At 29.7% G+C, this 15,268-nt stretch overlaps 2 protein-coding genes across 5 annotated transcripts in view; one reads left to right on the forward strand and one right to left on the reverse strand.

Moving 5' to 3' along the window:
- The first annotated feature begins 898 nt into the window (after positions 1-898).
- LOC109595079 (procathepsin L) lies at positions 899-6,112 on the forward strand. 2 transcript variants are annotated; one of them, XM_020010359.2, is made up of 7 exons: positions 899-1,737; positions 1,783-1,860; positions 1,933-2,082; positions 2,136-2,386; positions 5,255-5,390; positions 5,447-5,607; positions 5,864-6,112. In XM_020010359.2, the coding sequence occupies exons 1-7, from the start codon at positions 1,627-1,629 to the stop codon at positions 6,057-6,059; spliced, it is 1,083 nt and encodes a 360-aa protein (XP_019865918.2). In that variant the 5' UTR covers positions 899-1,626; the 3' UTR covers positions 6,060-6,112. The 2 variants fall into 2 exon arrangements, with proteins under 2 accessions (XP_019865918.2, XP_019865917.1); XM_020010358.2 differs by lacking the exon at positions 1,783-1,860 and having other exon boundaries at positions 901-1,737.
- A 688-nt stretch (positions 6,113-6,800) lies between these two features.
- Positions 6,801-15,268, reverse strand: part of LOC109595073 (phosphatidylinositol 3-kinase regulatory subunit gamma) — a 129,455-nt gene continuing 120,987 nt past the window's right edge. For all 3 annotated transcript variants that reach the window (XM_020010351.2, XM_049961789.1, XM_049961790.1), the window contains 3 exons: positions 13,812-13,946; positions 12,898-13,751; positions 6,801-11,256 (listed from right to left, as the gene is read on the reverse strand). In XM_020010351.2, the coding sequence (XP_019865910.2) occupies positions 9,846-11,256; positions 12,898-13,751; positions 13,812-13,946 (2,400 nt within the window). In that variant the 3' untranslated portion in view covers positions 6,801-9,845. The remainder of the gene's footprint in view (positions 11,257-12,897; positions 13,752-13,811; positions 13,947-15,268) is intronic.

The following is a 15,268-nucleotide window of genomic DNA, read 5'->3' on the forward strand; positions in this document are numbered from 1 at the left end:
TTTTTTAGTATTTTTGTGTTTTCTATGTTTTAAATAATTTTTGCGATTTTGGAGATTTTTTGAGTATTTAGTTATTTTTCTAATTACCAATGATTTTAACGATTTTTTATAATTTTAGCAATTTTTTTGGTATTTTAGTGTTTTCTTTACGGTTTTTATTCTTTTTATGAGATTTTAGTAATCTATGGCATTTATTATGATATTTCACATTTTTAACTTTTGGTGATTTTTTGACTTTTTAGTTATTTTTTTAATTATCAATAATTTTAGTACTTTTTTTTGGTATTTTAGTGTTTTTTTTTATAGAAATTTAGTAATTGTTTGCCTTTATAGTGATATTTCACACTTTTAACCTTCAGATTTTGGTAAATTTTATGGTTTTCAGTGATTTTTTATGTTTTTAGTATATTTTTTTGTATTTTTGTGTTTTCTACGTTTTAAATAATTTTAGTGATTTTGGGGATTTCTTGAGTTTTTAATTATTTTTTTTAATTACTAATGATTTTAGTGATTTTTTACAATTTTAGCAATTTTTTTAGTAACTTTTTTAGTATTTTTTTATATTTTAGTGTTTTTTACGGTTTTTGTTCTTTTTATGGGATTTTAGTAACTTTTTGCATTATATTATATTTATATTTACATATATAATATTATATTATATTTCATATTTTAAACTTTTAACTGTTAGTGATTTTATTAACTTTTTTAATTTAATAATTTTCAGTAATTTTGTATATTTTCAGTATTAACTTAGAATTTTAGTGTTTTTTTTTTTGGTTTTTAATGATTTTTTGTTATTTAGTAATTTTCAGTAATTAATATCTTAATATTAATTCAAACTGAAGTACTTTAGTACAACGTAATTTAATTTAAATTATGTAATTAATTAAAATATTTTATAATAAATAAAATCAAAGGAAATTACAATGAGGTTTGTGTCAATTATGACCTTTAACTTATTGGCAAAAAAATTAAGATAAAAAATCTCCCTTGAAAAAATATAAAACGTTTCCCACTCATTAATTATTGTTTGGGGATTATAAAATTGAATACACATCCTTAACTTAAAATTGTTGTCTCTACTAATTTTAAATAAAAACAAAAGAAGAAACAATAGAGATATAAAATAATGTTTAATTCAAACTCTGTTAAAACAATCTAATGATTTTTAACAGATGTTACTTCCCTTTTTTGTAGAGTTTCTGATTTCATACATCATACTGAGTGACTATTTCTCATTAATATTGTGATTACTATTATTATTGTGTTTTTTCTATGTAAATTTATCCAATGTATCTTGATATTATACCACTCGCCGAAACCTGTTTATAATTTAATATAATGATAATTATTTCCTAGTAGTTGCACACACTATTATTAATTAACAGTACTAGTAATTACTAATTGTTCTGAGATTCACAATATTCTGAATAAAATACTTATTTGTAACGTTCAATTTTTCGCTTTATTGAATATGCTGGTCGAACATATTTGTTTTGTAAATAATATATTAAATTAGCTTAACGACACACAAATTCGTTTTTGCCGATTTAACCGTCAGCATTTTTACAAATTAACTGACGCATTTTTAATTAGAAACAATGAAACCGTGTTAAGTCGTCTACGATGCGTTGGGAATTGATTTTCCTAACGCTGTTTGTGCCATTTTTCTTCGCACCCTGGTCAATATGTCAATTCGTAGAGGAGGATTTGGATAAATTGTGGCAGCAATTCAAGGTACAGACATTTTATCCAGAGGGATTTGTTTAATGGTCGGTTCAGTTTACAGAAAATAACCAGTACATGTATAAACCAATTAAAATCGATAACGAATTAGACCGTTATTGGGAAGAGTTTAAGGTACAAACTAAAATTTATAATAAAACTAAACGAATCCCGTGTTGCGTGGTTAAAATCATGTTTTATTTATAGGAAAAATTTAACAAGACCTACTCCGGATTCCACGACACGAGCAAACGGGCCGCCTGGGAGGACAACGTGAGGAAAATCAGGAAACACAATGAGGAAGCTGCACAGGGACACCATTCGTATTTCATCAAAGAAAACCATCTGTCCGACTTGGTAGGGTTTGCGATTTAATACCGAATCCTTCAATTGACTCATTAAAATTTCAGTCACCCAAAATCTACCTGCAAAAAATGGTCAAACTGACCAAAAGCATTCACAGGAAGACGCCCCACGAAAACCTGATCGGCGACATCTACCACCACATGCACGACTTGCCGGAGGAAATCAACTGGGTTGAAAAAGGTTTTCGCACCCCGGTTTACAATCAGAAGGACTGCGGTTCCTGCTACGCGTTCAGCGTTGCTCTAACCATCCAAGGACAAGTGTTCAAACAAACAAAGCAACTGGTTCCTTTGAGGTAATGTATGTTTTTAGTACAAACAGATAATGTGCGGTACAACAAAGAAAATTCTTTGGGTTTAACCAAACCTGATTAATGTTTCCTGTTTAATATTTCCTGTAGGTTTCGCCGATTATTTTATCCATTGTTTATTGCTGACGGTTGGAAATGTTTTATATTTCGAGAAGGGAGGATTTTATCTCCTATTTTTTGGCATAAGTAAACTTTTGAATTATAATTTTTCTTAAATTTAGAAAATTTTATCAGCAATAATTCACAAATAATTTAATATGTTTCTAGAATAAATTTATTTTATTTATATAGAATATATAAATTTATGTTCTTCTATAATACAATTTTACTATAAAAAACATATAAATTTAAAGCATTTAAAGCATAAAGCTAAAAATTCATCATAATTTCTCTTAATTTTAACCTCTTATTTATATTTTATTAATTACACAATAAAATTATATTTAATTATAATATAGAATCGAAAGAAATTGATTTTTAATAAAATTTTAATTAATTTTCTTATCAACTATAATTTACTTCACAAATAATTGAATTTGTTTCTATAATAAATTTATTTTATTATATTAAAATATGTGAAACTGGAAATTACAAATATAATAATATAAATTTATATTATTTTACAAATTAAATTTATTATTAAGAATATTATAGTTTATTTTATATACATGCAACAATTAAATTTACTTCTAAAATAAATTTGTTTTAAAAATATTAAATTATGTGAAATTGGAAATTACAAATATAACATATTTATATTAATTTATAAATGAATTTTATTATTAAAAAATTTATTCTTTTTATTTAAATGAGCTAAAAATATTTTTATTAGCATATATTTTTTGGCAATAAGTTGAAGCTTATAATTAACTCGAATTCATCATAATTTCTCTTAATTTCAACCTCTTAGAAATAGAATGTTGTATTATAGAATATTTTAATTAATTACACAATTAAAATTATATTTAATTATAATACAGAATCGAAAGAAATTGATTTTTAACAAATTTTTAATTAATTTTATTATCAACTTCACAAATAATTGAATTTGTTTCTAGAATAAATTTATTTTATAAATACTGAAATATTTAATACTGGAAATTACAAATTTTAAATTAATTTAAGTATTAAGAAATTTATAGTTTATTTTTTAAATATGGTAAAAATATTTGTATTATTATATATTTTTTAAAAATAATTCGAAGCTTATAATTGACTCAAATTCATCATAATTTCTCTTAATTTTAACCTCTAGTAATAGAATGTTGTATTCTAGAATATTTTAATTAATTAGACAATTAAAATTATATTTAATTATAATACAGAATCGAAAGAAATTGATTTTTAACAAAATTTTAATTATTTTTCTTATCAACAACAATTTATTTTACAAACAATTGAATTTGTTTCTAGAATAAATTTATTTTATAAATATTAAAATATGTAATACTGGAAATTACAAATATATTAATATAAATTTATATTATTTTATAAATTAATTTAAATATTAATAAATTTATAGTTTATTTTTTAAATATGGTTATAAATATTTTTATTATTATATATTTTTTGAAAATAATTCGAAGCTTATAATTGACTCAAATTCATCATAATTTCTCTTAATTTTAACCTCTAGTAATAGAATGTTGTATTCTAGAATATTTTAATTAATTACATAATTATAATATTATTTAATTATAATACAGAATCGAAAGAAATTGATTTTTAACAAAATTTTAATTAATTTTCTTATCAACAACAATTTATTTTACAAACAATTGAATTTGCTTCTAGAATAAATTTATTTTATAAATATTAAAATATGTAATATTGAAAATTACAAATATATTAATATAAATTTATATTATTTTATAAATTAATTTAAATATTAATAAATTTATAGTTTATTTTTTAAATATGGTAATAAATATTTTTATTATTATATATTTTTAAAAAATAATTCGAAGCTTAAAATTGACTCAAATTCATCATAATTATCCTTAATTTTAACTTCTTAGTAATAGAATGTTGTGTTCTAGAATATTTTAATTAATTACACAATTATAATTATATTTAATTATAATACAGAATTGAAAAAAATTGATTTTCAACAAAATTTTAATTAATTTTCTTATCAACAACAATTTATTTTACAAATAATTGAATTTGTTTCTAGAATAAATTTATTTTAAAAATATTAAAATAGGTGAAATTGATAATTATACCTTTTGTTTAAATATGCTAAAAATATTTTATTACTATATATTTTCTCTCAATAAGTCGAAGGTTACAATTAACTCGAATTCATTATAATTTCTTTTAATTGTAACCTCTTAGGAATAGAATGTTTTAATTAATTACACACTTTTCAACAAAATTTTAATTAACTTTCTTATCAACATCAATTTATTTTCCAAATAATTGAATTTGTTTGTAATTTATTTTAAAAATATTAAAGTATGTGAAAAAAATTACAAATATAATAATATAAATTTATATTATTATATAAATTATTAAAAAAATATACTTTTTTTTTCTGTTAATTAACTTGTTACAGGAATAAAATTATTTTGTAAGTGTTAAAATATGACAAATTAGAAATTACAAATACTAATTACAAATAATTAGAAATAACAGTTTTACTGTTAAAAACAAAAATTTATATTCGATGGAGAGAGAAATTTTATATTTCGAAATAATTGATAATAATTTTTTTATCTGTAATGAACATATTTTCTAATTATTTTCAAAAATTCAGTTTAAAAAATGTTATTTGTGCTTTAAAGTCGAGTCAATTAATTGTTCAGACTTTTCAACATATTTTTTTATCACAAACTTTTGGCAAAATTTCAGCGAACAACAAATAATAGATTGCAGTGTGAAGAGCGGAAACTACGGTTGTGGTGGAGGTTCCCTGAGGAACACTCTAAAATACTTGGATAACAGTGGAGGGCTGATGGCTTACAGCGACTACCCTTACAAGGCAAAGGTAATTGTTCAATGACGTTGGAAGTCCAATACTCGAGTAATATTCAATAATTTCAGCAACAAACTTGTAAATTCGACAAATCCAGGACGATAGCGAACGTGAGCTCCTGGGCCATATTACCTGCAAGAGATGAGAAGGCGCTGGAGATTGCCATAGCTAAAATCGGACCAATAGCAGCTTCCATCAACGCCAGTCCCAGAACGTTCCAGCTTTACCAGTAATTATATATTTTGATTTGTCCTTAAGAACAAAAAGTCTTCGGGCGTGTTGTCACATGCATCTTGCCTACTTACAAACTGGCAATTTAATTATAAGTTCATATTTTAAAATAATATTCCCTTTGTTTATCAACGCTCGAGGGGAAACGAAGAAACGTAATTTCCGATTCAAGTAAATCCCCCGTTTTCGTATTCACTCATAAATCCCCCCGCGTTGAAACGGCATACAAATTATAATTCCGCTTTAATTTTCAGCAAGGGAATTTACGATGATCCACTGTGCTCTTCCAACGTAGTAAATCATGCTATGTTGATTGTCGGCTACACGAAAGACGCTTGGATTTTGAAAAACTGGTGGGGCAATCACTGGGGCGAAGACGGATATATGAGGCTCAAAAGGCACAAAAATAGATGTGGCGTTGCTAATTATGCGGCGTATGCGATTGTATAAATGCTTCTTTTTTGTATAAAATGACTTAATAAAATGTTTTATTATCTAGGAAACGGGCAAAACTTATTTTACACGATTAGTACCACTTGAAGTATACAACTCACATTACATTTCAAAACTGTGATCATAGGAAAATCGTAAAATCTTCCCTCAAGTCAAAAATGAAGCAAGATTCTTTGCTTTTCATAGATAAAATTTAATCCACATATATTATATTATAAAATTATCAGATGATCTAATGTTAAAATTATCAGTTGATTAATTTATCTGATGTAACTTACATCATGTAAGGTATTAAAATAATTCTATAAAATTATCTTACAAAGTGCAATAAGTAATTTTTTATGTACTAATATCTTTAAATACATAGATTACATCGAGTAAATGTTATTTGAAGTTCAATCAATTTGTTATATCCTCTAATTGGAGGAAATTTGCTTAATATATAATATGTTAGTACCTCAAAAATAAATTCGTACTATTCAAAATTTGGAAACATTACTAAAATATAGATAAATAGTAAAATAAATGAATTTACTGTAGAATGTTTATTATAATGGTTTATTTTGTTGAATAAAATACATTTTATTGAAGCTATTATTTTGAAGTTAAACGTTAAAAACATAAATTACTTTTTGTGGTATCTAATATTTATTTAATCATAACTTATTTATGTTCAAGTTATATACTCACCTGCATAAATCTAATTTTAATCTTGCTTAAATAATACAAGCTGCTAACTGTTTTAATTATTTTTTTATTTGAGATGACATTCAACAGTATAAGAACAGTTTTATTACAAATTTAAAAAATACTATATTCAAAACCTTAATAAAATCTTTAAACACTATCAAATATTAAATCTAGTTTTAAAATGGATTAGTTGTACATGAGTTTTTGTGGACTTACATATATATAAAGAGCAATGAAGGGGTAAAATAATAAAATCTCATCACAAAATGTAATTATATATAATTATGGACCTGTTCTTGTTATGCAATGTCGTGTTTAAGATTTTGCTCCCTTCAGAAACACAGTTTTGTAAAAGTCTTTTAAAGACTGAGAGGTATAAATTACTTTTAAACAACTATGTTAGCCATGGAAAATTTATAAAGACATACTAGTACGGCTAGTTCTCCCAGAACTCGACACAATTATCTTTATAAAAATGAAATATTGTAAATTGTTCCCACTAGCAAGTTACATGCTGTTTGATATAAGAGAGAATTGACAACAACATCATTATGAACTTCAAATTGACTGAATTTATCAGTAAGTTTTATAATGGTTGAACCGGGCAAAAGTTTTATATGAAACAGATGCAACCTGCACGTTTATAAAGCTCTGAACTTTATACCAAGGGTCCATTTTCAATATGTACACGAATTGTATGAACAAGCAGTCTATTGGCTTCAATTGTTACATATAACATTAACTATAATTAAAAACTGTTGACATGTATCATCAAATATATTTCAACAAGTTCTTTAAAATTCCATATATTTATCCATTAATAGCAGTAGGAAATAAAATGAAAAAACATTCTAGATATTTCTGCACCTGTTCATATGCATAATAAATACTGAATTAACAGTGCACATTCAATCCGTAATTCAGCTGGTTTGTGGACATCACAAAAATGCTTAGAAATTAAAAAGAAGCGTAAGAAAAAAAAAAATTAAAGAACTTCGCAAAATAAATTAAAATCTGCACGTTTTTATAAAGTGATTTATAAAAAGTATTGGATATAAAATAATACAAAAGTTTGTACTCTTTAAAATTTGCAAGCAAACGTTACTAAAATATAAATAAATACTAAAATAAATGAATGTAAACTGTTTATAAACTACAACATTGCACAAATACAACTAATTACATCACATTTTTTTTCAAAGTTATATATATGATATATATGATAATATATATAGATATTTATATATATATAAATTTTTGTGTTATCTAGAATGCTTTTCTTATAAGCAAATAAAGTACCAGGTAATATACATTATGCAGAATAACAAAAATATCTTAAAGACAGATCACTAGAATAATTTTGTGGGCTTGGCATAATCATCTCCTTCATATGGTCACTTCCAATGCTTTGCTACCAAAAATTGAAAACATATGGTAACGAGCATTTTACATATTTTTCATCACACATATAGTTTAACACAACAAAAACGGCAAGTGACCCTAGTCTTATAAGCCTACAGCACCATACAATTCTAAAACAACATCCTCGAACTACAGCAAGATACAGGCCAGGATAGACACATTAAATTTGGAAAACAACAATAATAAGACAGTGGAAAGTACTCGGTTCCTCGTTTATTTACAGATTCAAATGTGCAATAGGTAATTTATCCATGTAACAAAATAAAAATGTACTCCTCAAATTAATTATTATTAACTTATTACGATTCTGAAAGGTGGGTTGTCAAATAAACGATAATTAAAATATGCATTGAATTTTCCACATACATATTGAATAATAATGTAAGAGATAAACCTGTTTAATTTTCAACCTTGCAATAAAGAATATGAATTTACGTCTCGCAATATCCAATTAATCGCAAAGAATGTACGTTGACAGCATTAATTTTTCCTTTAAGAATCCATAAACAATTGGAAAATACCCATTACAAGTTACCTTACGTTTAAACACACATATATACACGCTTATTATTGTCGTCTTTTGACGAAGAAATGGCCTGGCGCAAATTCATTAAACATTAAACAACCGAATGTAACGTTTAAAACGTGTTGCTTAACATTTGTGTGGTACTGTGTAGATTGGCTGCACCATTCGGACCGATGTCTAAAACACATCGGCGTGGATGCTAAAACGCATCTTGTAGCGTTATAGTTCCGAAACACGCTAAAATTCCAAAATTCAAAAAACGATTATTAATATTATTATTATTATATGCAGCTAAGCTGTAACATTCATGATAAAAAGAAACTAAAACATAAGGATTCTATTTGCTTTCGACACAATTAATGTTAAATAAAAAAAGTTATAACTGTATTTTTTTTGTTTTTAATTTTTTTGAACGTCGGAATTAGCCTAAAATTGTTTGATACAAGTCCGGCCTGTTTTCAAATATTTATCACTCACTCACTATTTTCTGTGCTAATATTCATAAATGTCCATGTGAATTTCTAAACTTGTTTCTTTAGTACACTATCACAGTCAATTTAATCCTGGTAAATAATTATATAAACTGTTCATATTTTTTTCAATTGTAAACCAGTCACATGTATATGTGGAACTTTCATTAAAACCCCACAAGTGAACAGAGAAATACTTTCAATTTCACCCTCACACTTTAAAAGTACGTTCGTGAATCGTTCATTATTTAGTTGTCGCCCCCCAAGTTGCATCATCAAATTGCCCGCAGTTGTTAACGTGAAAAAATGGCACAATGTTTCATAGCTTCGTGATCAAACCCAAAAGTACGGCGGCGCAACTTGATCCGCATCCCCGGGCAAGGCAATAATGACTCCAATTCAGTACATCTAGGCCGGAAACGTTACATTTAATTTCTTTAATTGAGGAAGGTCCACCACAACATTTGGCAGAACTACAACATAATTAAAATTGAAAGTGTTTAAACTGAAGGATCAAATGAAAGTTCCCGCCGCATATGTAAATATAAATTTTATATAATACATACTTTTCGATAAAAATTTGTTAGGGTTTTTTAAAATTATCACCATCACATTATTTTAACATGGGAATAAAAAAGTCACAGCAGCTTTTTAACTATCACAAAACTCCGTATTTTATGTGTAGGAACTGGAACTTAGGTACACCCCCTCATCTGCATAGTATAAGTACTGTCCGTTGATCGGGTATCGCAGAACCGTGTTAAGAGAATCGTTATGGATTTCCAATGAATTGGTGGCATAATGCAATACTAAGTCCTTGAGACTGGGATAAATGTTGTACGGCTCAGTGAAGCCGTATCCCCTATTTGATTGATCAATAATGCAGTGGTTCGTGTTGCCGTTGCAGGCAATAGACAGTGCATACTTGTTCAGTCTTGACGAGTATCTAATCAAAAAGGTGCCGTCCGGCTTCTTGTCCAACATTTTCTCGGCACTCTCCCTGGAGCAGTCCCTAATCAGCCAGGTCTTTTCGTCATTGTGCGGCAGGGTGTCGAGGTCCCACTCCTCAATCGTCTCGCACCTATCGTCCTCGTTCTCGGAGTTTCTATTCAAGTACTGGTTCAGTTTGGTGACGCTGAGCCCTCGCTCTTGCAGCCAACGCACGTGTTTTTGACGCTTCTTGCTCAAAATGTGTATATCGGGTCTAATACTATTCAGTTCTCTAACAACAGATCTATTGTAAGCTTCCATTCGTTGGACTTGCTTCTCCAACTGCTCGCAAGCCTCCTCCATCATTTTCTGCCTCTCCTTGAGCAACCCCGAGTTGATTTTCAGGTTCTTGATTTCGTGCGGCTGCGCCTCGTTGCACAGCTTCTCCTGGATTTTGGTCTGCTCCTTGAACACCTTAACGATCTCCCTGAACGCCTCCAGGGAGTTCTTCTTGTTTTGTATCTCGGATATGTTGTCGGTGTGGATCTTGGACCACTCCTGCAACGACTTGTTCTTCGATATGATCTCGCGGTCGATCTTCTTAAATTCATCGCACAAGATATCCAAGTTCTGCGTCTTGGCGTTCTCCTCCTCGACGCTAAACTTGGATATCGGGTACAGCAACTTAATGTCCAGCGAAGCGTTGTACTGCGACAGCGAGTGGTGCCTGAAGTGATTGACCAATTCGACTACCGACGTGAAGAGCAACGGTTCGGTAAACCCGTACTTCCCGTTCTTGTGGCATATCTTGATCAGCTTGTTGGCACCACCCTTACGCAACGTCAAGGTGTACTCGCCGCATTTGCTCGACGCATCCCTGACGAGGAACGTGCCGTCGACCTGTTCGTTGAGCAAATCGTTGACGTCCTCACGCGTGATGTCGCCCCAGTACCACTCGGCCTCGCTTAACGAGACCGCGTTTCTCTTCTCCTTGTCCATGCCGACGTCGTGCAGGCTGCTTCCCATCCTGTTGTAGACTTTCTTCGGCGGCAGGCTCGGGGCCGTCGCGAATTCGGGTAGCTTTTCTCCCCACTCGCAAGACAACAGCAACAGTTCCACGATACGGTTATGGGCTTGCGTATTGCAAACGATTTGGCTGCAACAATATACGATATTAATGATTATGGCCTGTTATGGGTGGATTATTTCCGTGTTGTACGGTTTTCGCACTCGGTTTGCGTAAGTTAAACTTAAAAGGTTAAAGGCGACGCGAATTCTTCCACTGGACGTTTCAGATAATTATTAATTGTCACATATCAATGATTTGTGCACGCCCAATAAAAGAAAACTGGTAAAGTCAGTTTCGATCGGATCGTATTTTCACTGTAAGTGGTTAATCGTGCCCGGTGCAACAGTATAACGATTAAATAAAGGCTATTGACTTAAAATCATAACCAGGAGCTTACACTTTAATCCAATCATTTTTCTCCAACGTTCAACAACTCACTCAAAACTATTTCAACACATATAAGCATGAATTTAGACCATTAAAGGTTATTTAAATCAATATAACGATTAAATGAAGGCAATTAACTTGAAATACTAACCAGGAGCCTTCTCTTTAATCCAATAATTGCTCTGGAAGGTCCAACAACTCATTCTAAACTATCTCAATGTAAAGATGACTCTTAAAAGTTATATAAACCAGTGTAACGTTTAAATAAAGACAATTGATTTAAAATAGTAACCATTATAACTAGAAGCTTACTCTTTATTCCAATAATTACTGAATGAAAGTTCCAACAAGACTTTGACATCGTAAAGATGACAGAATTAGGCTTTCAAAAGTATTTAAATCAAATCAATGATTAAATAATGGTAACTGACTTAAAATAATTACCAGGAGCTTCTTCTTTATTGAAATAATAGCTCTGGAAGGTCCAACGACTGACTCTAAACTATCTCAACGTAAATTTGACTGAATATGGACTGTTAAAAGTTATTTGACTCAGTATAATGACTAAATAATGACATTTAATCTAAAATAATAACTAGAAGCTTACTCTTTACTCCATTAAGCATTCCAGAATGTCAAACAAGTCACTGAAGACTATGTCAACATAAATATGATAGAATTTAGACTTTTAGAAGTATTTAAATCAGTTCGAGGATTAAATAAAGACAACTGACTTAAAATAACAAACAGGGGCTTCCTCTTTATTCTAATAATTGCTCTGGAAGGTTCAAGAACTGATTCTAAACTATCTCAACGTAAATTTGACTAAATTTGGACTATCAAAAGTTATTTGACTTAGTATAATGATATTTAACCTAAAATAATAACTAGAAGCTTACTCTTTACTCCAATAATCACTCCAGAAGGTCCAACAAGTCACTGAAGACTATGTCAACATAAAGATGATAGAATTTAGACTTTTAAAAGTATTTAAATCATTTCAAGGATTAAATAAAGACAATTGACTTAAAATAACAACCAGGTTCAAAAACTCACTCAAAACTATCTTGACATAAAGGTGACAGAATTTAGACTGATAAATGATATTTAAATCAATATAACGATTAAATAACAGCTACTGATTTAAAATAATAACCAGGTGCTTACTTTTTATTCCAATAATAGTTCACTAACGTCGTACAACTCACTCAAAACTATCTCAATATAAAGTTGACTGAGTTTACGCTATCAAAAAGTTATTTAAATTAGCACTAAACTTATCTTATCAAAACTGACAAACTTATCTTAATTAGCCATCAGCATATCTTAACGGATACTCACATTATATGTTCCCATGGTGGTCTGAGGAATATATGACACATAACTTGAATGAGCACCGTCGGAGGGCTCTTGTTACCCCTGGCGAATTCCATTTGGCACATCCTGCAAAGGTGGATCATGATGAATTTCAAGGTGCTCTTGTGGTGTTCGGGTAGATCGTCGATGAGTTGCTTCAGTATGGAGGTGCACTCCTCGTTGCCCTTCTTGGAGCTGGAGACCGAAATGAACTTGTCGTACCATTTCACCGGTATCAAGGGATCCGGCAACTCCCGCAAGTACTTCTTGAACGCGCTGGCGATGCACACTGGGGTGAACTCGGACAGGTCGACGTTCGACGGGTTGTCCTCGATCTTCTTGACCAGGCTGGCCAGCTGATCGGAGGGTGGGGTGACGCTGTAGATGTTGTACAGCTCCAGATTGGGGTCGTTTTTGGCCCGCAGCTCCAGCTCCTTGGTCAGATTGATGAGGAGGGCCGGCGCAGGAGATTCGTTGACGTTGAACTGGACGCACAGCCCCTGTCCGAAGAACGACTTGAATTGGATGTAGTGCTGCTTGTCGTCGCCCGGACGCGTCGTGCAGGACGGTAGTCCGGTGGCTGCGCAGGTCCTGTGCGCCACCAGTCCGCAGTCCTGACAGATGAAGCCCTGGTGAAGCAAACCTCTCAAGTACTTGTTGCACTTGTCGCATCTTTCCATCGAACTGAAGCTGTGCTGCGTCAGCTTGTGGGCATACTGATCATAGTTGTTGTCGTCGCTTTTCTCATTTGTCATCTTATTATTGTCCGGTTTTTTTATGAGCTCATCTATACAGGATAACAGTGCCTTCTGATGGAACTCATCTTTTATTCCCATATTCTGTAAACGAAATCGATACGTTAACATCCCAGGAGGGGTGGAATGGTACGTTTTACTTACAATTAGTTTCTCCCGGTCTAGATTTATTAGATCGGATCCTTTAATGTCCTTACATCGGAACACGTCCGAGTAAACGTAAAGATTTAGAGCGGCCATCCATTCTACCACGTGTGTTGATGTCCATTCGGATATCGGCTGCAACAAATAAAAATTTAATTAAAAACTGCTATTAACTTGAAAAAGTTTTAATAAGATCTTAAGTTCTGTCCACTGATATGTCTAGTATTTGACATTAGTGAAGACTTAACCAAACTTATTGAGTCTCAGTGTCTTAGTGGTGGTCATTAATCCCCTATTCTACTTCTATTACGCTACTATTAAGCTACGTGTACAATTTCAGGTCAAACCTTGATAATCGTTTTTTTGATTCTTAGATTAGATTGCGATAGCGTTATTTTATTAATTTACATTTCGTGTCATACATCTTCAGTGTTTTTTATTTAAGTGACCTATCTACAAAAATTTGACGTTTTAAATCTGTATATTACATATTTTACTTAATTTTATTATTATTATTTATTGTTCATATGTTTTATTATTTAATGTTAATATTATTAATTAATAGTATTGTGCATTTGTGTCATACTTTTTAGGTGACATTTAGTATTTTAACTGTCATTTTAAGTGTACTGGCAATAATAATATGGTAATATGTTTTGATTTTTATAATTTTTGATATTTCATGTTATAATTTACTCTGTACATCCAATCTAAAGTTTGTGGCATACTTTTTAGGTGTTAATTAGTTGTTTAGTTATTATTTTAAGTTTACTGGTTATAAAAATGTGTAATATATTTTGATTTGTATAATTTTTTGTTATTTAATGTTAATTTTGTATATTCAACCTAAAGTTTGTGCCATACTTCTTAGGTGTTATTTGGTATTTTAATTGTTATTTTAAGTGTATTGGCGATAAAAACGTGTAATATGCTTTGATTGGCACACATTTTTGTTATTTAATGTTATCAGCTTATTCTGTACATCCAACCTAAAGCCTGTACCAATATTTTTTAGGTGTTATTTGGTATTTTAATTGTTATTTTAAGTATATTGGCGATAAAAATGTCTAATATGCTTTGATTTGCATAAATTTTTGTTATTTAATGTTATCAATTTATTCTGTACATCCAACTTAAAGTTTGTACCAATATTTCTTAGGTGCTATTTGGTATTTTAATTATTATTTTAAATGTACTGATGATAAAAATATGTAATATATTTTTATTTGTACAAATTTTTTATATTTAATGTTATCAATTTATTCTGTACATCCCACCTATAGTTTGTACCATACTTTTAGGTGTTATTTAATATTTTAATTGTTCTTTTAAATGCTCTGGCAATAAAAATGTGTAATATATTTTGAGCTGTATAATATAAGTTATTAATTTATCTTGTTCATCCAGTGTAAAGTTTGTGCCACATTAGTTAGTTGTCATATAGTATTTCAGTGCCA

Source organism: Aethina tumida, chromosome 1 (genome assembly GCF_024364675.1).
Source record: "Aethina tumida isolate Nest 87 chromosome 1, icAetTumi1.1, whole genome shotgun sequence".
Lineage (NCBI taxonomy): Eukaryota > Metazoa > Arthropoda > Insecta > Coleoptera > Nitidulidae > Aethina > Aethina tumida.